The following is a 25,164-nucleotide window of genomic DNA, read 5'->3' as shown; positions in this document are numbered from 1 at the left end:
CCCTTTAAAAACCCACAGCCTAGTCCAGGGCAGAAGAGTCAAGAAAACAGAGGATTATGCTACGGAGTGTGATTGCTATGATTGAGCAAGAAGGCACCTAGCTTACATGCTAGGGAAGGGTGGAAGGCGTCCTGTGGCCACTGCTCCCTGAATTGTGTCTTAAGGGATAAACTGGATGGCAGGCAGGAAGGGGAAGAGGAGGGACATTCCATTAATGGGAGGGAACTTAGCACAACAGGACATTATTAAGCTACTAAGCCAGAGTTGAGTGTGTCTGTACGTAACATTCTGGGTGGGGAGTGGTAAAAGTTGAAGCTATAGAAGTAGGTAGACGTCGGTGTTGTAGGTCTCACTTAGGAATCTGGACTTTATCCTAATAGCAACACGTAACCCCTGAAGTAGAGAGAAAGCAGCCAGATTTATATTAGAGATTGATTTTTTTTTTTCTTTAGCAGCATGGCAAAGAAGCTCCCGCGCTGGCTCTCTCCTTGGCTGTGTCCAATCTACCCCTGAGCCCACGAAAGACATTCTTCATTTCTGTTACAGTGGTGTCTTGGGTTTGTTTGCTTCTTGGCTGTTTTGGCTGCATCACTCAGCTTGCAGGATCTTTGTTTTTGATTTCTAGCACTTCTTTTTGATGCTTTCTTGAAGTTTCCATCTTGCTGCTTACATTACCCATCTGTTCTTGCAAGTTGGCTGCTTTTTCCAGAAGAACTCTTAAAATATGAATGATAGCTATTTGAAACGGTCTGTCCAATGACGCCCAAATCTCTGCAGAGCCGGCTTCTGATGCTTTTCAGATTGTGTTTTGGCTTGCCTTTTAAAATGCCTTGCAATTTTTGGTTGAAAGTCGGACATGACGTGTCACGTTATAGGAACTGAGCTAAACAGGCCGCTAGCCTGAGCTTTGGTATTAGCCTGGCTGGGGTTTTAGGCTGTGTTTAATCTTTTGTAGCTGCGGGTGCCAGAGGCTTCACATTAAATAGAGTCAGGGAGCTCTGCTGCTGGTGGCCAGGTGTGGGCGGAGGGGAAGCATTCTTCTATAATCTTGGGATTAAATAGCAGTCTTTCAGGGGACCCGTGTCCTTGGGCTGTGACCTGCACAAGTCTTGATTAGCTTTGCTTCTCCTCCCTTAGGTGAGACGGGAAGGCTAGAGGGGGCTGGAGCCAGGGACGTGCCCTCCCCAGGTGGGACAGGTCTTTCCCGGACAGAGTAGGCCTTTGTTAGGATGATGCTCTAGGCATATTTCAAAATCTTCCCCTCCCTCTGCCAGAGACAAAAGGAAATCATTCTGGGCTCTTCAGCAAGAGAACCTAGTGGGGGTCCTGTAGGCAAAAAGAAAAAAAAAAAAAAAGCGGGGAGCCCCCTTAGGTGACAGATCCCAGGAGCTCCTTAGCCTCAGGCTAGTCCACACTCGGCCTCCAGCAATTTATCAAAATTGCCATTAAATGTTCCTGCCAGGACGTGTCTCTAGTGCCTTCTGCCCAGGTGAGGAGGCCTTGGCTGTGACTCTGGCTTTGCCTGTCCCTCCAGATCACGCACGGAGCTGCCCCCTGTGACCTCAGGCTCTGCAGGGCGCAAGATACAGCACTCATTCTCAGCTCCTTCGGCTCTTTTTGCTCTAAGGATGAGTGTGATGACCCCCAAGCTCTTCACACGCTGGAGCTGAAAGCAGTCCCTCCATACGGTGCCGTTGACTGAATAAAGCAGAATGATCAGGTCTGAATGAGCACGTGTGGAGCGAATGTACTAGGCGGAGAAGTCCAGGATGAAACGGGGGTCCGGCTGGGGTGAGAGCGGAACACACAGTGGGGAGCAGGTATTTAGGGAAGGGAAGCGAAAAGCTAACACGCCAAAAAGCTCAGTAATAAGGAGTGCCCCTTCGTTTTGTTCTGAATACCTACAGATTACCTGTTCTGATTACCTGAAGGGATTCTTTTTCTCTCTCCTTTTTGAAACAACACAAATTTACTCACTTAAGCTCTAGAGGTCAGAAGTCTGGAATGGGTCTCACTGGGCTAAAGGCAAGGTGCTAGCAGGGCTGCACTCCCGGAGCCTTTAGGGGAATAACCTGTCTCCTTGCCTTTTCCAGCTTCTACATGCCACCTCCCTTCCTTTGTTCGTGGATCCTTTCTCTGTATGCAAAGCAAGAAGTGTCGCATCGTCAACTATTTCTCTGGTTGTTACTCTCCTTCTTCCCTCTTTCACTTGTAAGGACCCTTGCGATTACATCGGGTCCCTCCAGAAACTCCACGTAGCTGAAATGTCCCTGTGGCCATGCAAGGTAATTTACTCTCAGGTGCCAGTGAGTAGGACATGGGTCTCTTTAGCAGGAGCGCTATCCTGCCCTATCGCAGGAGGGAGGCACTTGTCAGGAAGCAATGACTGGATTGACCCTCTTATATACTCCAGGGAGTGCGGGGAGAGACAGAAGCCGAGCGAGGTGAAGTGATAACACTTTCCCCTCTTAGTTTTCTGTCTTTTTTTCCTATTCCTCTTCCCCTTTCTCTTCTCAGTATCAAGGGTAATTCCCTTGCCCTACTTTTTCCCCCTTAACCGGAAGGTTTTCTGCATAGCATTAGAAATCTATGATCAGAGTCACATGAGAAATCAAAGAAACAATACTCCTTCCCGAAGGACAGTCAGTCCTCCGGGACTGATGTGAATGCTTACAGCACAAGTTCTAGTTCCTTTCATTTAAAAATACCCGCGGGCACGGCTCCCCATAGAGAACGTGGCCTGACTGCCCTGTTTTCATAACCCCGGAGAGAGCAGTGGCCTGCAGGACACGGCAGCAAAGACTGGGTAAATGGTGGGAGCAGCTGCCGAGTGGAAAGGTAAGAGAAAACATGTTACCTTCCCAGGGCACGTGCGCACCACAGAGCTTCTCCTTTATACGATCTCCTTCTTAAACTCCCAAACTGCCTTCTTAAACTCCTTCTTAAAAACTCCACTCATTTTCTGTCAGGAAGACGAAGGAGGAAAGGCGGCCGGCAGCTGGGCCTGGATTCCGAGCAGGGTCCTTTCCATCCTATAAAAGGGCAACTTCGTTCCATGAAGAATAACACAGCAACTCACTTTGGTTGGGGTTTTCTTACGGGTAAAGTTAGGGGCCCCGACGAGAGGGTTTCTATTCCCTATGAGTCTCCCTGTTTCGTGAGTCTGGTTTTAAATAGGTTGATCCTGGCTGCCCAAAAGTTCACCCTGGTTCTCCCTCCATTTCAGCACAGTTCTTCCTCCATTCTTAAGCAACTTTTCTAGATAAAGGACTCTTAATTACCCTGCAGTCGTTGGCATCCACCCTGTCTTATCTCAGGCCACCTGTCACAGTGCAAGAATGTCAGTTGGCCATGTGGTTGCCGATTCAACTTCAAAGCTTGTAGAACCACTTGGAATAGAATCAACCTCTAGGGCTTTTTTTCCTAAAGCTTCGTAACAAATGTAATGATTTTATAAGAAATTGTCTTATCAATTCCTTTTCTCATTTCTTTTTAAATAGACTTTTTTGATTATGAATTACTACGTGTTTATTGTTGAAAATGTGGAGAATACAGAAAATTATACTGTCTGTGGTATTTAATAACACAAAAACTGTTAGTAATCCGACCACTCAGAGATAATTGTTATTAAGATTTGATACATTACTTTATGGCCTTTTTCCTACACATTCATATGTATACTTTTTTGTATTTTTAACAAAAAATATGTATTTTTAACAAAATTGGGATATACGATATACTTTTTATTTCCTTTTTTTTTTTTTTTTTTTACTTACTGTCATAGCATGGAAATTTTTCCATGTAACTAAATATTCTGTAAAAATATCGTTTAATGGCCTTTCTAAGGAGCTGGGGATGGAAGGCAGAGGACTGATACTCTAAACACGGCCTATATTATGGCCACTTGTGCCTGAATTTCATGTACTCTGCTGACTTTAAATCCTCCCCTACTCCCACAGCCCAGGAAAAAGGGGACTGACTCCTCTTAAGGAGGAAAGTGATCGCTCTGTGGGATCAAAAAAGGAAACGCCAGATTGAAGCAGAGGTGAGGTTCTTCTCCGTAACTTCTCAAACACAGTAGTACGTGTGTCTAATTAAGCAAGATTTAGCTTCCAATGCAAAGATGACTGAATACCCACCAAGTGTCAGGCCCTGTTCTGGGAGCTTTCACATATATCCTAGGTCACCTGCTGTGGTGGAAAATGAAGGCACGCTTAAGTTACTGCACAAATAAATCAAATGTGAGCTTCCGTGCTGACTGAGAGAAGTCCATTCATCATCATTCTCTGAGGGTTCCCCTCCTTGCAAGTTAAGACCCCCTCAGGGCGCTTACTTCCTCCGAATGACTCAGCCTGGTTTAATATTTCTGTTGTGCAGAAAAGCAATGGAGAAGTCTGGTGTGACTGCTCAAGCTTCGAAATTCTGCTCTGGTGAGGCTGACACCGAAAACAGGAAGTCCGGCTCTCGGGTGTAAGGGTGCAAAGTCTAACCACTGAGAAGGGGCGGCATAGACTGCAGGGAGGGAGGAGAACCCAGGCTAGCAACGGTTACCCCGCACTACTGGAGACTGGGTTCCCTGTACAACTTTAGAGACAGATATTTTTATTTACAGAAAATCAGTTATTTCTCTTAAGGAACCCCAAGGTCCAAGGCGGCCGATGAGGACAGGGTGCAACATCATTACCCTGTTCCTGACTGGCCCTCCCCTGAGACAGGAAAGGCTCCGGTGCCGGGCCTGCTGTACCCGCCCAGCTCTTTCACTGCACCCCCAGCAGCAGCAGCAGCAGCAGCATGGTGGACACCTTCTTGAGGGCCATTACTGTACATTTCTCACCACTCGGCTTACTTAGGACTGTCCCAACACATCACATCACAAGTGTTAGAGTAACTTGAAACCCCAAAGGGGAAGAGTCAGGATTTCTGATTTACCGGGGAAATCCTTGGGCTCTTTGCAGATTTGCCCACCTCCTCCCCAGCAACCTTCAGCTTCCATTCACCAGTGGGCTGATAGCGAGACAAAGCCCCAGCCTCGGCCAAGCCGAAAAATTGCTGCTCGGTCCAAATGCTCTGGAGCCAGGGGCCCACTTGCCTCATAGCCACACACCTAAAAGACGTATAAATCATACCAGTTATAGTCATGAAATAAAAGCTACAGCATTTGGTGATCAAAAAGCCAGGTACAGGACTTCCCTGGTGGCGCAGTGGTTAAGAATCCGCCTGCCAATGCAGGGGACACAGGTTCGAGCCCTGGTCTGGGGCAAGATCCCACATGCCGCGGAGCGGCTGGGCCCGTGAGCCACAACTACTGAGCCTGCGCTCTAGAGCCCACGAGCCACAACTACTGAGCCCGTGTGCCACAACTCTTGAAGCCCGTGCACCTAGAGCCTGTGCTCCGCAACAAGAGAAGCCACCGCAATGAGTAGCCCGCGCACGGCGACGAAGAGTAGCCCCTGCTCGCCGCAACTAGAGGAAGCCCGCGCGCAGCAACAGAGACCCAACGCAGCCAAAAAAAGCCAGTTATGATTCCCAGGTCTCTGACTTTGCTGACTGGACAGGTAATGTCATTAGTTGAAACAGGGACTTCAGGAGGGAATTGGATTTATAAAGAAGATGGTATATGTTTTGGACATTTTAAAGTGTGCAGTGTTTTTTTAAAATACTCGGGTGGAAGCTCTGGGTGTCAAGTTCAAGAGAACTGGGTGAGCTTGAGATTTGGGAGTGATGGGTATATTGGTGGCTGTTCACAAGTGTGGATGTGATTGTCAAGGGCAGCAGAGGAGCTGGGGTGGAACCTGAGAAACAGTACCCTTGGAGAAGCAAGCGCACCGAGGAAACTAAGGAGCTCTCGGGGTAACAGAAAGATCGAGTTGTGTCATGGAATCCAAAGGGAGATAATATTTCAAGGAGGAGGAATTTGTTCAATGGCATCCAAGGCAACAGAGGTCAAGAAAGACAAGCATTGAAGTTAGGTTATGAAGTTCTCAGATAGATAAGACCTATCCAGGTCTGTTTTGACCAAGGTCATATGATCAGATTATATTGTCTTTCAACAGCTTGTGCTTGGAGTTGTATGATTAACTAAGATCTTTTCACCACATCTTACTTTGCTGATTTTATCGGAAGCTTAAAAGCCACTTTCTTCTTGAAACTAACAAAATCTAGTAGCTACTATATTCTGTTTGGGCTTTGCCACTTGAATATGGCACTGCCTGGTACAGCACAGGTTCTTTTGAGATCAGTATGCCTGTTCATGCGTCAGGTGGTAACTCAATTCTCCCACACCTTTTACTGGAACACTATGAAAACATTTTGAACATGATATGACATCCTTGGTCTTCATTTAGCTTGGGTGTATCGCTTATATATTTAGTCCACCTCTTTTCTCTTTACTCTGACATTGCTAAAGTACTTCCACTTGGAGCCAATGCAATCATAAGTGGAAGTACAAATACAGGTGACATCAAGTGCCGGTACTTGATTATTAGACAGTTCAGAATATGCTTACGTTAAAATCTCTAGGTCATTAAACTGAAAACATAAAATTTCAAAATTCTCCTGGAGACCTCTGCCCTGGAAAATATAGCTTTTGATCCCGTGGTTCCCTGTGAATGCATTTCTCCCCGTTACAAGAAGTAGTAAATCCAGCTCGTTCATCTTCAGGTGTGTTTCTGGTGGGCTTGCTGGCGGGAATGTACTGTCCCCGCTTTGCTCAGGGGCTGTGCTGCACGCACACCTCGAGGCTTTCATCACAACGATCCAGTAAGGCTGTTAATGGCCACCCGACAGATAAAGAAATGGACGTTCATAGAGGTGAAATAATTAGCCCAAGGCTGCATCACCAAGAAGAGCCAGCGACCACATTCCAGACCCCGGCTAACCCTGCCAGAGGCACTCTCTCTCTCCCACACCCTCCACGGGCGCCCCTACCCGGTCCCCCTCTTCTGCGTTTCTCAGAGCACTTGCCTGGCCCGCACGGATGCTACAGTAGCCTGCATCCCAAAATGAGAACTTCTGCAACAAATCTCCTGTGTGCTTCCGTGAGAAGCGATATTCGGACCCAGAAAAGCTCTCTAACCGCAGTGTCCTTGCACGAGCCCGGGGCTGCCAGCTGCGGCGGCCCCACTGGGGCCTCCGGGGGCGGGCGCTCGGGAGCGACGTCGGAGCGGACCAATCCCCGTGGAGGTGCCGGCCAAGGGGCCCAGTCGCAGGAAAGCAGGACAGCGACCGCCCAGGCGGCGGGGGAGCAGCACCCCCGAGGCCTGTCTCCTGGGCCGGAGGCGATGCTCGGCTGGCGCGGCTGAGTCACCGCGAGCGCAGGCCGGGCCGCGGACCCAGCGACAGCCCGCCGACCGCTCAGGAAGCAGCTGCCCGGCGCGCGGGCCCCGCGGGAGCTCGCCGGGCGGAGCCCGCAGGGCAAAGCGGGAGCTGAGCGAGGGCTGCGCGGTGAACTGTCACCGTTGTCACTCTGGACGCGGAAGCGCGCTTTCATGTTTTGCTTTAAAATCAGGGCTTGCGGTCTCCCGACCTGTGCATCTGGTCGAATTCAGCGGCAATTCCCCTTCCCATCCCCGCGCGGCGGCGCAGACCCAGCCTCCGTGCGCGCTAGCTGCCCGGGAGGCACCGCGGGCGCAGGGCAGCCCCTGAAAGGAGACAGCCCCCGAGACTCCGGCCCCGAGAACGGTCAGACCCGCGCCTAGCTCGGCAGGAAGACTGTAAGCGTGGGGTGAGTTAAAACAACATAAACAAACCCTTACGATTGGAAGCTGCTTTTTAAAGGCCCCCTTCCTGTCCGCTGTTCACAAGCAGCGAAATCAATAATAAACAATTACGTAATTGTCGTGTCCCCAGAGCAACCTCAGTTTCCCTTATGAAAACCAGCTGGCAGTATTCAGTGTGGGAGTTGTAGTGTGACCACTGGATAGCCAAAGTGGTAGACAGCTTCTTAAGACTATCTTAAAGAATCATCTCAAGGGCGGGTTGAGTCCTTAAAGGTCCAGCTCTTTAAACTGGTAAGTATGACAGTCCCCGGTTTACTGAGTACCCCGTTCCTAAGTGAAAGTTATTTTCTTAGGAAGAGCTTACTGCTTTCTGTTCCCTAGTTTGCTTGTTTACTCCACAAAATTCCCCTAACTTCCCCATCATTGAAAATCTAGCCTCTCAGATAAGAGTGCAACCGATGATCTCTCTCCTTTTCTTCTTACCATAACTTCAGCTACCTACCCAAGCAAGATGAAGATTCCATTTGTGGAACCTGCCATTTGCCTTAGTGTATTTGCTATGACTTTGACTGCTCCACTGACAACACAATATGTGTACAGGAGAATATGGGAGGAAACAGGCAACTACAGCATTGCACCCGATAGCAATGTTTCTGAGTGTGCAAAAAACAAAAGCAGCCCCATCTTCGCCTTCCAGGAGGTAAGAAATTAAAATATTCCTAACATGTATTAAAAAGGGAATGTGCAACAGGATTTTAAAGGAAAGAGGATACTGCACTCCTCATACATTGATCTCTTAAGGGTCACCCTAAAACCCCTAAGGCCCAAACCAAAAGCCTTTATTCTCCTTATTCTGTTGGAAGCTTCCTGACACCTTTAATCTGCCTCTTCTACTTGAAACCCCCTTCTTCTTCTGTGACACTGGCTCTTCTCCTTTCTCTCAGAAAATGTCAGGGCAGTCTCATCTCCTCCGTGGCTGTCTCCTTTCTTCTCCCCCACGGAAAGCCTGAAAGTTGGGACAGGGCAGGCTGGAACGGTACTTGGTGGCCAGGGGTGGGGTGAAGCGTGCGTGGGTCCTGCCTTTCCCTTGCGGCTTCCTCCCTCCCCACTTCCGCTTCACGGGCGTGACCCAGTTTTCAGTGACCCCAGAAAGTGGACCATCCCTGAAGACTGTGGGCCCGGTGCCAGGGTCTGTCATGGGGTGAGGGTGGCATCTGTCATCCATCATTCGGTGTTATCAAATCAGTTTGACACCCCCCAGCGCTGAGGAGCATCTGTGTGAGGATATGGGGGGCGGAGGGCACCCACTTGCGCTCTGCGGACACTGAAAATGTTCAGCCAGATACTCCAGAGCCTTTCCTTCCCCACGTCCAGCCTCCTCCTCCAGGAGGTACGTGGCCAGTCTCCATTCCCTTAGGCGGTCTTTAACAGTCTACCAGTGTCCAAATGCAAAGGAGAGAGGGCATCCAGATTTGGAAATCCGCCCCCCCCGCCCCCGGCAATGCCTGAAAAACAACCACACTTGTAAGCTTTGAACTCTTCCCCTTGGGAATATTTTGTGATGGCAAAAGAGTGGTGCTGCTTCCCCAGTCAAAAGATGAAAAGAGCCTAAGGAACTCTGAGTCACCTGCACCCATGGAGAAAAGAACAGATTATTTCTGAACAGCCATGCAGATATCAAGGTTCTGGCCTAGAGTGAGGTCCTAAAAACAGAAGGGCCAACAAGGGGCTCTCCTCTTGGTTTTGTCTCCCTTTAAGAATATTTCCTGTTACGTGTATATAATCTCCAGGGAGTAAGAAGGTTCCAGAGGCTCATCAGTTTCTGCATTTGATTCTGTGAGTTCCTTCACCAGCCCCCTGGGAGCGGTGCAAGGGACAGAGGAGAGGACTTCAGTGTCTGGAAAGGTCGGCTGTCCTCACCCTCTAGAGTGACGGGAGATGGGCCTTGGTCCAGCCGCTTGGGTGACCTCTGTGACCGTGCAGGTGATGAGTACTGGCCCCGCTCCCTGCCTAACCCAGCTGCTGAAAGCCCCCCACTGCCCAGAACAGTGGCCTCATTTTGAAGATTTCTGCCGAATTTTTTAATCGACTGACTGCTGTTTCACTGGATTAATGTTCGAGAGAACGTACCGCCCTAGATCCTTGCCTTACAGTCAGTGCGCTAGAGCTACAAGTGCTGCTTCTCAGACTGGGGAACTAGAAACCATCCCACCCGCAACTGGGACAGGGCGTGGCGACCCACTCGCCACTCGCTCCTTAGGACAGAGGAACACTTCCTTCTGGCCCCTTCCCTGGATCCTGTCCCTGCTCAGCTTCTCAGAGAATATTCTGCCCCCTTTAAATCCAACAACAAATGTTCCCTGTTCTATGAGCTTCCACTTAGAGATCTGTGGACTGTTCTTGTAGCCCTAAAAATAAGATGTCATAGCACAGGGTCAGCCCCTGATAAAATAAATACATGATTTTTTTTCAGCTCAGATTTTTCTTGCCACTCTCCCGAAAGATCAATTGTATGTAAGAATACAGTGTGTTGAACCTCTGTTATGCGTTGTTATTTATCCTTCCCACATAACAAATATACACATTTACATACATATTGGTATGCAAGATAGTATTATGAATTTCACGGTACAAATATAAGAATAATCGGAGCGATTTCACCTATATTTAAACATTTTGAAAGTCGATTTGGATGAAAGTCATATTTTTCAATCCATCTGGGGTTAAGGTATATATAACATATATTCATATGCATATTGATCTAAACTATCTTTCAAATCTTCACGTTTTCTGAGCCCTGTGACTGTAAGTACAACTACATACTTCTCTTGGGCGATGAGATTAATCTCTAAAAGGCCTCTTAACAAAGTGCCAAGGCTGTGGAAGGAAACTCTCGGCGAAGGGCAGAGAGTAGGGAATTCTGGGATGTCTGCTGACTTTTGTGGAGGAAGGACTTTTTAAGGCCCTTACTGCCCTCTCCTTCCCTTGTAAATGACTGGTTTTGAAGTGTGACACCGGCCATCGTGGCCCGTTCTCTTTAGGCAGCTTTCAAGATAGGGACTCTGCCGCTGGAGGGGACAACTTCGGGTTACCCAACGGATCATGAAGTTGTTCTTGCCCAGGAATTTATTTACAAACCTTTTAATAACACAATCCCTGGTTACCAGCAGATAAGGAATGCCTTGTGCTCAACTGGAATTAATATATGCATTTTAGTCTATGAAATTGTGACTTCCTTAAAATTGATAGCACTTTCCTTAGTTTATCCCCGTCTCAGTGTCTTGTCATGCTGTTCAATCTTGTATAGGAAATAGCTTTTTTTTTTTTTAACTCTGATTTCTCCCATCTACCCTAATATAACACATAACACATAATTATAATTCTCCAGAGTTTATAATGTTCAAACACAATCTCTTCTGTCTCAACATTGATTTATGGTTGAAATATGCTTTGAGGTTGTTAAGATCTGAATTTCACAACATGGGTTGCAGATGGGGCGAGTGGTCTGTGTAACAGACTGGGCTGGGATGACAGCGGGAAAAAAGGAGAGGACAGGACTTAGGCGGAGGCGTGGAAATGGGAGGAGAAACCCCAAACTGGAACATCTTGCTGAGGAGTTGATTAAACGATAACTGTTTCATTTATTTGTTTACTCAATTTTTTTTTTTTTTTTTTTTTTTTTTTTTTTTTTTTTGCGGTACACGGGCCTCTCACTGTTGCGGCCTCTCCCGTTGCGGAGCACAGGCTCCGGACGCGCAGGCTCAGCGGCCATGGCTCACGGGCCCAGCCGCTCCGCGGCACGTGGGATCCTCCCGGACCGGGGCACGAACCCGCGTCCCCTGCATCGGCAGGCGGACTCCCAACCACTGCGCCACCAGGGAAGCCCTATTCAATAAATATTTACTTGATGGCTTCTATATCTGTAGGAGATACAAAGATGTGCTCAAAAGATCTAATCTAGTAAAACTGGAACAGCACTGACTGTACGAGGGCCCTGTGTGGCGCACCTTGTATTGACTTTAATTTTAAGTCTCCCGACAGCCTGCAAGATTGGGACTGTTGACTTTCCCTCTGGTCAGATGAAGAAGCTACAGAGATATAAGTAATTTGGTCAGGATCACACATAGCACGCAAGTCACAGAGGCCTGTTTTACTTGATGGTTTGTTCATTTAATCAATCTGTCTGTTGAGTACCTGCCCTCCCTGGAAGCACTGCTCTTGGAGCTGGTGGTACTATGGTGAAGAGGACAAGGTTTCACCCCACCCGGGAGCTTAGGTTGCAGGAGGGAAGTCACACAATGCACAGATGGAATAAAATGTAATTTCCTGTCAAGGAGCCGGTGCGTCTCTAAGGACAAAAACAACAAGGATAAGGGGCTGAAGCGCTGGGTGGGGATTAGTGGGGTTGCTTTGGCTTGAGTGATGGTCAGGGAGGGCCCTACCGAGGACGCGGCTTTGAACTGAGGCAGTGAGCTGTGAGGACCATGCAGAGGAATAGCAAGTCGCATGGAGGTTTGTGGGATGGCCTGTCGACCGGCCGAGAGGGGTGAGGAAGGGGAGATGAATCAGAGTCGCCCTGACGTGGCGTCGCCCCCCACCCTGGCAAGGAGTTTGCATTTATTCCAGTGTAAGGAAAGCCACTGGGGGTTTGACAGAGGAGTGACACGAGCTGATGTGTGTTTTTAAAGACCACTCACACTGTGGTGTACAGAACTGACTGTATTTGGACCCAGATTCCTCCGGCTCCAGAGCTCAAGCTCTTAATCAATACACAAAAAAGTACAGCTGGGGAATCGTAACTGTTCTGTGAGAAGGTTCAGAAAAAGAAGTGACGACCCCTGTTTGGGAATTTCAGGGAAACCTAAGTGGGACCTGACTATGGACTGTGCCTGGAACATAGACCGTACTGGGGGGGTGAGTGGGGATAACGCTGAAGATGAGATCAGGCCACGTCTCGGGGGCCTTAAATACCAGGCTAAGGAGTGTGGACTTTCCCAGGCAGTGGGGAGACACTGCAGCTTCTGAGCAGGTGAGAGACATGCCGATAGTGTGCTGTGTTGCTATGCAACATGTGCCCAGCTGTAGTGTCTGTACTGGTAAGATTGACATTATATTCTGAGTTGAATGAAGAGATCAGTTAGATGCCAGGGTGGTCCAGGTGAAAACCAGTGGGAGGTGTCATTCAAGTGGCAACTATGGGACCATCAAGAAGGTACAGTGAGAAACTTTAGGGGAACAGGATAGATTGTGTTGGGGGGCATGGCCGAAGGGAAAGGCTAGAAGCAAAGATGAATGAAGTTTTGGGTTTGAGTGACCAGAACATTTCCTGGCAACATGGAATGGCTTGAATTATATAAATATATAAAAATAAAAATAGGCTCACTATTTTAAAAAACCACTAATTCAGTACCTGATATTTTTGTGGTTTTTAGGGTGCTTTCTAAATATTACATGAATAAATCTTTTTTAAAATGAGTTTAGTAATCCATGGCACATATACTTTAATATAAAGTTTGGAAAATACAGAGAACTGGCGAGAAGAAAATGCTTTTTTTTTTTTTTTTTTTTTTTTTGTGGTACGCGGGCCTCTCACTGTCGTGGCCTCTCCCATTGCGGAGCACAGGCTCGGGACGCGCAGGCTCAGCGGCCACGGCTCACGGGCCCAGCCGCTCCGCGGCACGTGGGATCTTCCCGGACCGGGGCACGAACCCGCGTCCCCCGCATCGGCAGGCGGACTCTCAACCACTGCGCCACAGGGGAAGCCCTGAAAATGCTTTTAAATCACCCCAAGTTCTTCCCATCAAATACCTAGTGTAACGATTGTTACATCTGCCAATCCACGTGTACATAGTTGTTTTGGGCCTCAGGAAAGTTGAGTTTAGCTCACTCCTTAGTTCATGGCACACTACCATCTTTAGTCAATACAAAGCTCCTCTCTTTTATCTTAATTTTTAGTAAATAAAGGAACATTTGTGGAGACACGTAAAAAGGACAACTGAACTCTATCGAAATAAAGGTCTATCAGATACGATGTTTACATGTGATATTCATTCCCCTTTAGAGTAGACAGAAAGGTGTATCATGGGAAAGGGTACCGTTCTTGCTTTAGAACAGTGGTCATGACCTCTAAGTGCTAACTGTTCACAGAAGAAAGAGAAGTCATTACATGACCCGTCCCCGAGGCCTTGGGCTCTGTGGATCCTCTATATGAGTCAGACATACACCCACACACACACTTTTATTTTTATGGATGGATGTCTCCACTGTGGTCCTTGAATATTGTGACTGAGCATTGATGACTGTATCACCTCTTGATATCTGCTTTGTGAACTGGATGAAGATTTAAGCTATATCAAACCCATGCACTGGAGATTCCCCATCCCTGACCTACTGGCGATATCAAGAAAAAGTATGTACCGGGGTATTTTTAGGCATATTGTATAAGCCTCTGTAAACACTTTGTCTTCTTTTTATTCTTTGCAGGAAGTTCAGAAAAAAGTGTCTCTTTTTAATCTGCAGATGGACATAAGTGGGTTAATTCCTGGTCTCGTGTCTACGTTCATGCTTCTGTCTCATAGTGACCACGGAGGACGAAAATTCCCTTTGATTTTGTCTTCTGTCGGTGCTCTTGCAAACAGTGCTTGGCTCTGTTTGCTTTCCTATTTTGCCTTTCCAATCCAGCTTCTGATTGCATCTACCTTTTTGGGTGCACTTTGTGGCAATTACACCACACTTCTGGGAGCCTCTTTTGCCTACATAGTTGATCAATGTAAAGAAAAGAAACAAAGAACAATTCGAATAGCTATCATTGACTTCCTGCTTGGAATTGTCACTGGATTAACAGGATTGTCTTCTGGCTATTTTATTAGAGAACTAGGTTTTGTGTGGTCCTTTTTAATCGCTACTATGGCTCTTACTGTTAACTTGATTTATATTTTATTCTTTCTTGAGGATTCGATGAAAGAGCCTTCATCTCAGAATGTTTCTATATCATGGACTGAAGGCTTTAAAAACTTATTTAACCGAACTTACATGCTTTTTAAAAATAATTCTGGTGAGCAACGATCTCTGCTCTGTTTGTTGCTTTTTACAATGATCACTTATTTTTTCGTGACGATTGGCATTTCCCCCATTTTTATCCTTTATGAATTGGATTCACCACTCTGCTGGGATGAAGTTTTAATAGGTTATGGGTCAGCTTTGGGAAGTGTCTCTTTTTTCAGCAGTTTCCTAGGAATATGGCTTTTTTCTTATTGTATGGAAGATATTCACATGGCCTTCATTGGAATTTTTACCACCATGGTAGGAATGGCTATGACTGCTTTTGCCAGAACAACATTGATGATGTTTTTAGGTAAGTTACAAATGTAGCCTAGAACTGTGTATTGATATTTACATAAAATGAATTTAGTCTGTGGGGTGAGAAACTTTAATATAAAATTCTCTATTTAATGCATTTCAGTTCAAGTAAAGGTAATTTGTTTAAAGCTAGTTTGCCAGAAGCTGAAACCCAACTGACTTTAAAGGAAAAAAAAAAAAAAAGTTGAATAACCACAATTTTCCAAATTTCCATGTTTGCCAAAAAATTGTTTTGAGGAACATTCTTCTTGTGAATCAGTCCTTCAAAATAGCATTCACCAACCTGAATATTTCTTAAAATGATGCTAAGAAGCCTACAATTTTAAGACAACTCTGTAAAGTACACTCAAAAGATACATTAAAAAAATTCACTGAATATATTCATGAAGATTTTGCAAATTGATCTTTCAGCAAATTGGTCATTTCATGAATTGGCTTTTGATGAATCACTTTCTGGCAAATACGACTGCTTCCTTAATTACCTAGGGCTTGAGTGAGATACTGTGTTTGAAAGGGTTAAAGGATCTGTTAAAGGGGGACTTCAAGAAAGATCCAATTTAGTCTTTTTCTACAAAGGCAGTGTTAACCTCTTGCTACCTTGCAGGGAAGCAGGGTGACCAAACAGAATTGGGCTTAATTTCCATCTACAGCACTAGGTGACCGTGGGCAAGTTCCTGAACTACTCTGAGCCCGTGTTTTTTCATCTCTAAAATGGGCACAGTGGTACCTAATTCAGAGGGTTAGAACGAATATTAGAAGAGATAACTGTAAATCACTTAGCGCAATGCCGAGGGTTCAGTAAACGTCAGTTCTCCCTCCCTGTTTCCCTTGGAGTTGCCAACGCCAAGTAAGTTAATGTATGTGAAAACATGTTGAAAACTTTAAAGTGGTCTGCAAATGTCATATCTTACCATTTTGTCATATAACTAAAAATGCTACTATTAAGGGTCATAATTTAAGAGCAGAGGCAACTTGTGTTTGTGAAATTATTCGGCCACAAAGATGAACAAGCGAGAAGGAACCAATTTACCAATAAGTAGATCAATAGAATAAAAGAATTTTAACGATGAGAATGCCAAGTGTGGAAGAGCAAAAACAGAAAACAAAAAATTTATTGACAGTCGCAACCTGCTAAACATGGCGTTACTACAATAACTAGGAAAACATCAATTTCAAGTGGCAGATTATATAGATCTGGACCTGTAACTTCCATGAACTCTTGTCCTCTGCACTAGAATAAGAATTTAAGAGTAAACTTAAACTTGAGAGTTATCTCAAACTGACCTGTCTGTAGTCTATCTTAATTCATTAAACAGAATTCTACCATTAATTAATTCAGCCGTTAGATGCAGTGAGTTAAGATGCTTAGAGGAAGTTAAGTATTTCGAGACTAAGTGTTCCACCCGTAAAACGGACCCTGCGTTTGCTCGTTCAGCCAGTAATTTCCGACTATTCCTCTCACAGTCAGGCTGCCATTCCTTTTCACTGTCGTACCACTCTCTGTTCTACGGTCCATGATATCAAAAGTGGTTCGTTCTACTGAACAAGGTGAGTTTGATTTGCTTAAGAAATAGAATGAATCTATGATCTGTACCAACTCCTATCTGTGTACAATCAGTGTTTGATTCTTCAGGATATTCTACAACCCTTTTTCTGCACAGAACTCCTTTTGAATTGGTAAGGTCTGCGTTAGGAAGAGCTTATTAATTCAAGCAAGGGAGCCCCTGCCCGGGGCCTGGTGCTGTAGAGGGCTTTCTCTGGAGCTGCCCCGAACCCCAAGGGGAGAGGAGACCTCAGGGCCAGGCGATATGCCCCCTGGGAGCCCACAACACTCCCCCCTTCTAGGCTACACTCTGGGTACGTGGGTCCCCGTAACTCCCAGCTGAGCAGCTCCTATCCGGTGACTGCCTTGTTGATCCTCTCCCTCAGACCCATTCTCCGGAGGGCCGCCTGTGACCCCAGTGTGCTCTCCTATACACCAAAGGGGTAGCCAAAGGGTGACTCTTCACAGGAGGGTCTGGCCCAACCTTGGAATTGCAGGGCAGGGTGTCTACATGTGTCCACGTGTAAATGACCCTTTCTGAGCAGAGCAAGGGGTAGACTACAATGTGGGTGGCTGCAGCCTGCAGGCTGGGGACGGGGGGGTGAGGGCCAGCTCTCCCAGGGCTGTCATGTTCCACGGGGAGCTCTAAAACATCTGGGAGTTCTAAGTTTGTGTCTGACCTCCAAATCATTAGGAAGGTATTTTCTCAGAGTAGGGAAACAGAACGTATCTTAGTAAACAGTCTGTTAGTCAGAATTATAACTGTTTTTTCTGGGCTGCACCACACGTCTTACAAGATCTCAGTTCCCTGACCAGGGATTGAACCCAGGCCACATCAGTGAAGGCCCAGAATCCTAACCACTAGGCCACCAGGGAACTCCCAGAATTATAACTTTTAAATACTTAGAACTTGTAGGCCTCTAATTGTATTCTTTTAAAAATATAAATATATATATTTTTTAATTGATTTATTTATTTTTGGCTGTGTTGGGCCTTCGTTTCTGTGCGAGGGCTTTCTCCAGTTGTGGCGAGCGGGGGCCAGTCTTCATCGCGGTGCGCGGGCCTCTCACTATCGTGGCCTCTCATTGCGGAGCACAGGCTCCAGACGTGCAGGCCCAGTAGTTGTGGCTCACGGGCCCAGATGCTCCGCGGCACGTGGGATCCTCCCGGACCGGGGCTCGAACCCGCGTCCCCCGCATCGGCAGGCGGACTCTCAACCACTGCGCCACCTGGGAAGCCCCTCTAATTGTATTCTTACGCTGGATCCCACAAATGTTAGAGCTGCGCCTGAGTCAGAGTCCTAGAAAAAACGGCATCCCACTCAACGGATTCAATCAAGAGACGTCAGGGAAGGACAGCACAGACGAGAGGACGGCCCGAGGAGGGAGGGGACAGAGAAGAAACTGCACAGCCTTCTCCTCCTGCACCCCAGCGACCGAGTCCAAGGAAGTCCAAGTCATAATATCTGTGGGGTCAGCCTCCCGAGCACAGAGCAGGGCACAGAAGATCAAACAGCTGAAGGGGAGGGCAGAGAATAACCAGTACAGAAGGAAAACAAAACTTAAATCTCTAGTTAGAACTGGGTACTTGTCAGATACTAGGCATATGTAGTTGACGTCCTTTTCCTTTGATCATACGAATATTATGAGACCTTGGAGCTTTCTTTTGTTCTATGTCTTAGCCTGGTGCAAATGTTCATATCAATTGTTTATGAATAATTCATAATTATGCTATTGCACTTATGGCACTTTAGTCAACACTGGAGAAGACTGCATAATTCAATAAGGTTGAAAATATATTCTTGATTCTTTTCCACTCATAAGATGTAGCTATATATTCACACAGCTGTTTACAGATTGTGTGATGAGGATTAATTGGAAAACCACTGAGGAATGTAAAAACCTACCTGCTTCCTTGAATTATGCAATGGTTTCTAGATACGACACCAAAAGCACAACAAAAAAAGAAAAAATGGATAAATTAGACTTTATCAAATTAAAAACTTTTCTGCTTCAAAGGACACCATCAAGAAAGTGAAAAGACAGCCCACTGAATGGGAGACTATATTTGCAAATCATATGTCTGATAAGGAACTTCTCTCCGAAATATATAAAAACTATTAAAAGTAAGCAAAAAAAGACAACCCGGTTAAAAAATGGGCAAAGGATTTGAATTGACATGTCCGCAAAGAAGATGTACACATGGCCGACAGACACCTGAAAAACTGCTGAACATCATCAGCCATCAGGGAAATGCAAATCAAAACCACAGCGAGACCCACTAGGATGGCCAGGATGAAAAAGATAGACCATAAGAAGCGTTGAGGGTGCGGAGAAACTGGAACCCTCATACAGTGCTGGTGGGAATGTAAAATGATGCAGCCATTTTACAAAACAGTTTGGTAGCTCCTCGTAAAGTTAAACAGAGTTACCTTATGACTCAGCAATTCCATTCCCAGGTATGTACCGAAGAGAAATGAAAACACATGTCCACACAAAATCTTGGACACACATGCTCACAGCAGCATTATTATCTGTAGTAGTCAAGAAGCATGAACGATGCAAATATACATGAACTGATGAATAAACAAAATGAGGTGTGTCTGTCCAACGGAATATAATTTCGCAATAAAAAGAAATGAAGTAATGGTAAGTTGTGCTGCTCAGGGAAGCTCAGCAACAAGCTAGAGCTACTTCGTGAGACGGTTGTTTGTCAGAACACAGCACAGCCTGAGCGAGTTCCCAACAAGAAAGGACTCAAGCAGCTGCATAAGAGGATTAGCACCAAACCACCTGTCCCGGGCTGTAGCAAGGGATCAGAAATAAAATGAAACAATCATGTAGATACATAACTAGGAGAACTTCTTTCCTATTAAACTAACTTCCCGTATTGTCATAATTCATAGATGCAGTAAGTCCACATGCGACTTGATGACTGGTAACTGCCCTTGAATGAAGCTTTTATTCATTCATTTGACAAATATATATTAAATGTCTCCCAGGTGCCAGCACAGCTACACCCTGGGGGACACAGCAGTGAAAAAAGCATATGTGCCCTTGACATTGACAGAACTTTCACTCTGGTCAAAAGAAGACACATCTCTGATAACCCAGCATTCTGCAGAGAGATGTTTGTTTTGTGAACATGCGTCCTGTTGTTCAGTGAAGACTTTGAAGCAGTGTATGAGAATATGTGTAATGGAGTGAAAGTTTCAATAGATAAAAATCAATACACAGTCTAAAAGATCCATCCAGACCATGGGGAAAGTTAGAGTCTGGACATGTAAACTATAAGCAAGCTAGACCCTCAAGCTTGCCCTTTTCCTTCCTATCAGTCCAATCACACACAATTATTTATAGGATTTGCACTGTCTGTAAGAAAAATATATTACAATTTGTCCTGGAAAAGTAAACTCGGCAAGTGGGGAACAAGCAATGGCTTAAGAAGAGTCTGCAGAAACTACGTAGGAACTTATGCCACGGAAGCCACAGAGAGCCGAGAACAGCCACATTTGTAGTGATGCGGAATTTGACAAAGAGGAAAAAAAGCACATCAAGATGACCCGCGCTCTTTCAGAGGTGTCCCTCTTCAGTCAGGATGGTCTTGGATTCCAGACTAAACTCAAACCTGGTGGAATAATGACCATTTCTCTGATTGTGAGCTTGGGCCGAGCGTGCAGCCATTTCAGGCTTCTTGGGCAATGCTCCACGGCCTGCCCTTTCCCACACTCCGCGTGCGGCCAGCGGAAAGGACAGCAGAGTCCCCTCAGAGGGGAGCCAGTTGTAAGCACGCAGACAGAAAAATACGTTTCAAAGAATCACTCAGTGTCAGACTGTGGCATAACCTTCGCTAGAGCACCGGGCACTTACGTAGGTAACTTGATGAGTCACACAGGAATCTTGTGTGTCTGAACTTTTTGTTACTCTGGAGGAAGAGATCAAATTCCAATTGCAGAATGTATGGTGAGAAGATTATCTCTCCGCCTTTCCTGTCACCCTTGCCAGATCTGACTTGACCTTTCAGAGGGCCGGTGGGTGGGTGGGACGTTGCTTGCCGGGAGCCATCCTGCCCCTGCAGGTGTGTCCCAGATTAGCGCAGGGACTGAGAGTGGAAGGTGGCACCTCGGGCCTCAGGGGCGGGTGGGGCTGCGGCAGGGACGGGAGATGCGGCCGATCCCACACGCGTCAGCTTCCCGTGCCTTTTAGCTTTGCCGCACGGACCCTGGAAGTACTGATTCCAGCTCCCCTCACACCAGGTCCAGGGAGAACCCCTGAGCTCCATTTGTCACCCACAAAACGGGTGGCTGCCTTCTCGGGGATTTTGAGGGAGTAGCTTTCCTTCACCAAGCAGCGTCCCCACGTTTGCACTTTTCACTGAGTAGCTGTTTTCTGCATTATTTTTGTTTGTTGTTTTGTAACTCAGCCTTTTCTCTCTCTCCCTCCACACACCCTGACCCCAAACAGGCACCATGTTCGCGTGTCTGGCTTTCTTAGAAACACTTGGTGGAATCACTGCAGTTTCTACTTTCAACGGAATTTACTCAGCCACCGTTGCTTGGTACAAAGGCTTCGTCTTTCTGCTCTCCGCTGTTTTATTACTAATTCCAGCCATCAGTCTATGGTATGTCATTACTTTTTATCCTTTTATCAAAGGACAGATGGATTGAATTCCCTGACCTCACCAGTACAATTACATAGACCTGTTGAAGTTTTGCCTCGGAATGTACTTTTCTCAAGAACTTTTAGACATGAAGACATCTGTCAATAATTTTGGAGACTTAGAAAGTAAGAGACAGTGGTGGGGCCAACCAGGACTCAGAGAAAGAAACATAGAGACTCTGAGAAGTTACCCCCTTATCTTTAAATATGAACAGCTGATGAATTTAGTGTCTAAGAATATATATGTATTTTCAGTACATATATATTCATATGTATATTCAATACACATATATTCTATGAATATGTATATACATATATATGCATTCAAACAACGATTTCCTACAGTATAATATCCCCTGAAGGTCAAAGATTACTCTAAGAAGATATACTTTAATACAGATTCTTGGGTAAATGACAAGAGCAGATAGCATGCACTGGATATTAAGAATTCTCTTTCCTTTACAGAGAGTTGGCTTATTTGATGATTTCCTTTTCAAATGTAAATATCCCAGTAAATACAAACTACAAAATTCTATTTGTGAATAGTACATAGAATGAAAAGACCAGAGGCATAAACTTAAAGAAATACGTATTCTCCCTCTCCCTTTCAATGAACAAAATGTGTAAGCCAACGAGATAAGCGGTTGTGAAAACCGCACAAGCAAATATATTCGACACATTCTCTGGGGCCCAGGCATTGAGCTAAGGCCTCATTAACCTGCCTCTGCTGTGCCTGCCCATTTCACACGCGGCCTGAGAGCGGGGTGAAGGCGATGGGTAGAAGGTGGGGCCCAGGGTCTGGCGTCCGCCTTCCCCTAAGCACTGCGGGCTGTGGCTGCGAGGGAGGGAGAACAGAATCTATCCGCACGGGCTTTAAACTCTGCCCTGGCTGTGAACTCCTTAAAGGGCTGGCCTGCGTCTTATTCAGAGTAGGACCTCGGTACGTACTGTCTCAGTGGGGCGCTGACAGATCTGTGTTAGACGGGCTACGATAGTAGTTACAGCTCCTCTGTAACTGTGAGGAAAAGCTACTTTCACTATGTATCTTTTGAAAAGGAGACTATCACCTATTGAACTGGCAAAATTAAAACTCACGCTTTGCTAGTGAGCACATGAGGAGACCATCAACCTTATACTTTGCTGGGAGTAGTGTTATTTGGCATTATCATCTTTGGAAAGCAATTCACGAACATGTATCAAAAGTTTCCCCCCAAAATTCATGGTATTTGAACCAGTGATCCCATTTAGAATCCTATCCTGAGGAAATGATCAGAAATGTCAAACTTTTATATATAAAGAAGTTCATTATGGCAAAAAATATTTTAATGACCAAAATGGCCAACAACAAGAAATGGTTACGTAAATGATGGTATATCCATACCATGAAAAATGACTTTAATAAGAACTGTATTACATGGGAAGTAGAATAATGGGTCATTTAAATTTTATTCTTCATATATTTATAAATATTCTGTTATGAACACATATAACTTTTATAATTGGAAAAGTTAGTGCAGAGAGATTAAAGGTAATTATGCTTTTAATAATGCATCTAGTGTAAATGTAGTTGGTCTTCTGAGATTTTTTTTAAAATCTGTTCAATATTTTTAAAATTAAAATTACATGCTAGGGCTTCCCTGGTGGTGCAGTGGTTGAGAGTCCGCCTGCCGATGCAGGGGACGCGGGTTCGTGCCCCGGTCCGGGAAGATCCCACGTGCCGTGGAGCGGCTGGGCCCGTGAGCCATGGCCGCTGAGCCTGCGTGTCCGGAGCCTGTGCTCCGCGACGGGAGAGGCCGCAGCAGTGAGAGGCCCACGTACCGCAAAAAAAAAAAAAAAAAAAAAAAAAATTACATGCTATTTTCATTATTTCCTGATGTCTTCTTCTATCCTAGCTTCAGTTATAGGTATTAAACATGAACTTCAGTAATAGCTTTAGTTACAACTATTTTATGTGGACCATGCAGAGTAGACAATGGGACAGATGGACATTTTAGGGATCTGGAAGGGGAAAAACTCATATACAGATTTTTTTATTTTCAGAAAGCTATGCATAACAAGCCTGTTAGATTCAAAATACCCGTATCCTCCTTCTTTGTATAATTTATTAAAAGCCATGTAACCAAGGAAAAGGTGGAATACAGAGTATTTATGTATTGGCTTAATCGATGTCTTGTTTGCTTTGGCAGTGCTGTCAAGTGCATCAGCAGGAATGCGGGAAGCTATGTCCTTCTCACACAAGAAGAATCCAGAGAAGACACTTCAGACAGATGATTAATTGTGATTAAAAAAAAATCCAAATGCTCGTATCATATACTCTTGACTTCTGAAGGATATAAACTAGCTCCACAATCAGTACTTCATGAATAATCAATGCTGCAAGTCCTTTCTTCTAAACTAAACAGAGAAATAGTTGCTGCTCTAGCTTCTGACAGCACCATGCACTTTGAGCACTTTATGAAGATCATGTGACATGTTCCCAGTCGATGAAAGAACAAATCTCAAGACACCTCCCACTTTGGGATTTACAAAAGAAACTGAAACTTATCGGTATAAGATGGGACTAAGAAATATGATACAATCAAAAGCAATAATCTCCCTGATATACTCCAGTCTCTCACATTAAGACCAGGAAGAACTCTTTGTCTGCCTCAGTTTCTTTATCTGCAAAATGAGTTTTTGACCCCTCTCAAAGATTTTCAAGGCATAACTGTTGAAAATTATGATGAGTCCGTCGCTTTTCGGAAAATGACAGAAGTTTCAAGCATTCATAATATAATTTCCTTCTACTTGGGTAATGCTTTGTCTTTTAGAGCTGTGATAGTCACAGCTCTCAGTAGCTGCAACATCCTTCAAAGGGAAGCACTTTAATGAATACGTTTTCACTTTTCCTAATATGTTTCATCAGTGACAGGCATGGTAATATTTCCATAAGTAACACAGGGGTGACTGAAAAAAAAAGATTACAAGTAGTTCCTAAAGAAATGTAAAAACGGAGTAAACAGGCCATCATGATGTAAAGTAACTAGTATTTATAGAGTCGATATTCATTCCTCCTTTCGGTCGAAGGGTATCCATCTCTTACTGCCTCACACTCCTCCCGGGACCACCATGGTCCAGAAAACACCGCATCCTCTCCTGCCTCCTGTCCGCACACAGGGTTCCACTGGGCCTTCTTCCCTCCCTACGTTGAAACTTTTAAGTCTCAGCCAAGGCAAAGCTTCCGCTTCCTCCGTGTCCCCTCCGGACATTTCTACCCTCACCTCCTGCCCACCTCCACCCCCCACCCCGGTCCCTGCAGGGCTCCCACGGCTCTCTGGGTACTGCCATCCAAGCATTTTCCCTTGTCTTGCAATGTCTGTTCCCCTTCTTGACAATGGGCACCTTGAGGACAGGGACAACCTTTGATTCCTCATTATATCCACAATAAAATTTGAACTAAATGAACACAGAGTTTTGTCTTCACTTGTAAAAATCACTTAAAGCTATATATTTAATGCATTATGAGAGTAACCACTGATACCATGCCATAGTCATTAAGCCAGCCTTGCAAATAAATTGAAAAATATGTAGCCCATATGCACTTACGGTTTATGGTATTTTCACAGGTCCTTCAATATCTCCCATTTTCTAAGTTTCCATATATAATAACACAAATGTCTTGAAGTACACCTAGCTGATTGACTCCTTTGTAATCTCTTGAAAGTAGGTAGAGTCTTCTGTTTCATAGCATTGTTTACAGCTTTTTCGTGTAAGGTAATCAATGATTGTTTGACCAGCAAATAGCACTCATAATTTAAAAGACTAGAAATTCTTTTTTCCAAGACCATTCCTTTCAGGTTTAGCTAATGTCTTCTGGGCTATTCTCAGACTGACTGACTGATTGATT

General features: G+C 45.4%; 1 protein-coding gene across 2 annotated transcripts; it reads left to right on the top strand.

Moving 5' to 3' along the window:
* The first annotated feature begins 7,218 nt into the window (after positions 1-7,218).
* On the top strand, positions 7,219-24,722 carry SLC46A3 (solute carrier family 46 member 3). Of its 2 annotated transcripts, XM_059041807.2 has the most exons (6): positions 7,219-7,723; positions 8,213-8,418; positions 14,202-15,072; positions 16,542-16,625; positions 21,084-21,240; positions 23,465-24,722. In XM_059041807.2, the coding sequence occupies exons 2-6, from the start codon at positions 8,230-8,232 to the stop codon at positions 23,547-23,549; spliced, it is 1,386 nt and encodes a 461-aa protein (XP_058897790.1). In that variant the 5' UTR covers positions 7,219-7,723; positions 8,213-8,229; the 3' UTR covers positions 23,550-24,722. The 2 variants fall into 2 exon arrangements, with proteins under 2 accessions (XP_058897790.1, XP_066872551.1); XM_067016450.1 differs by lacking the exon at positions 16,542-16,625 and having other exon boundaries at positions 7,220-7,723.
* The last annotated feature ends 442 nt before the right edge of the window (positions 24,723-25,164 follow it).

This window comes from Kogia breviceps, chromosome 16 (assembly GCF_026419965.1).
Source record: "Kogia breviceps isolate mKogBre1 chromosome 16, mKogBre1 haplotype 1, whole genome shotgun sequence".
Taxonomy (NCBI): domain Eukaryota; kingdom Metazoa; phylum Chordata; class Mammalia; order Artiodactyla; family Physeteridae; genus Kogia; species Kogia breviceps.
Note: the sequence above shows the minus strand (reverse complement) of the source record. Positions and strands in the feature narration are given on the sequence as shown.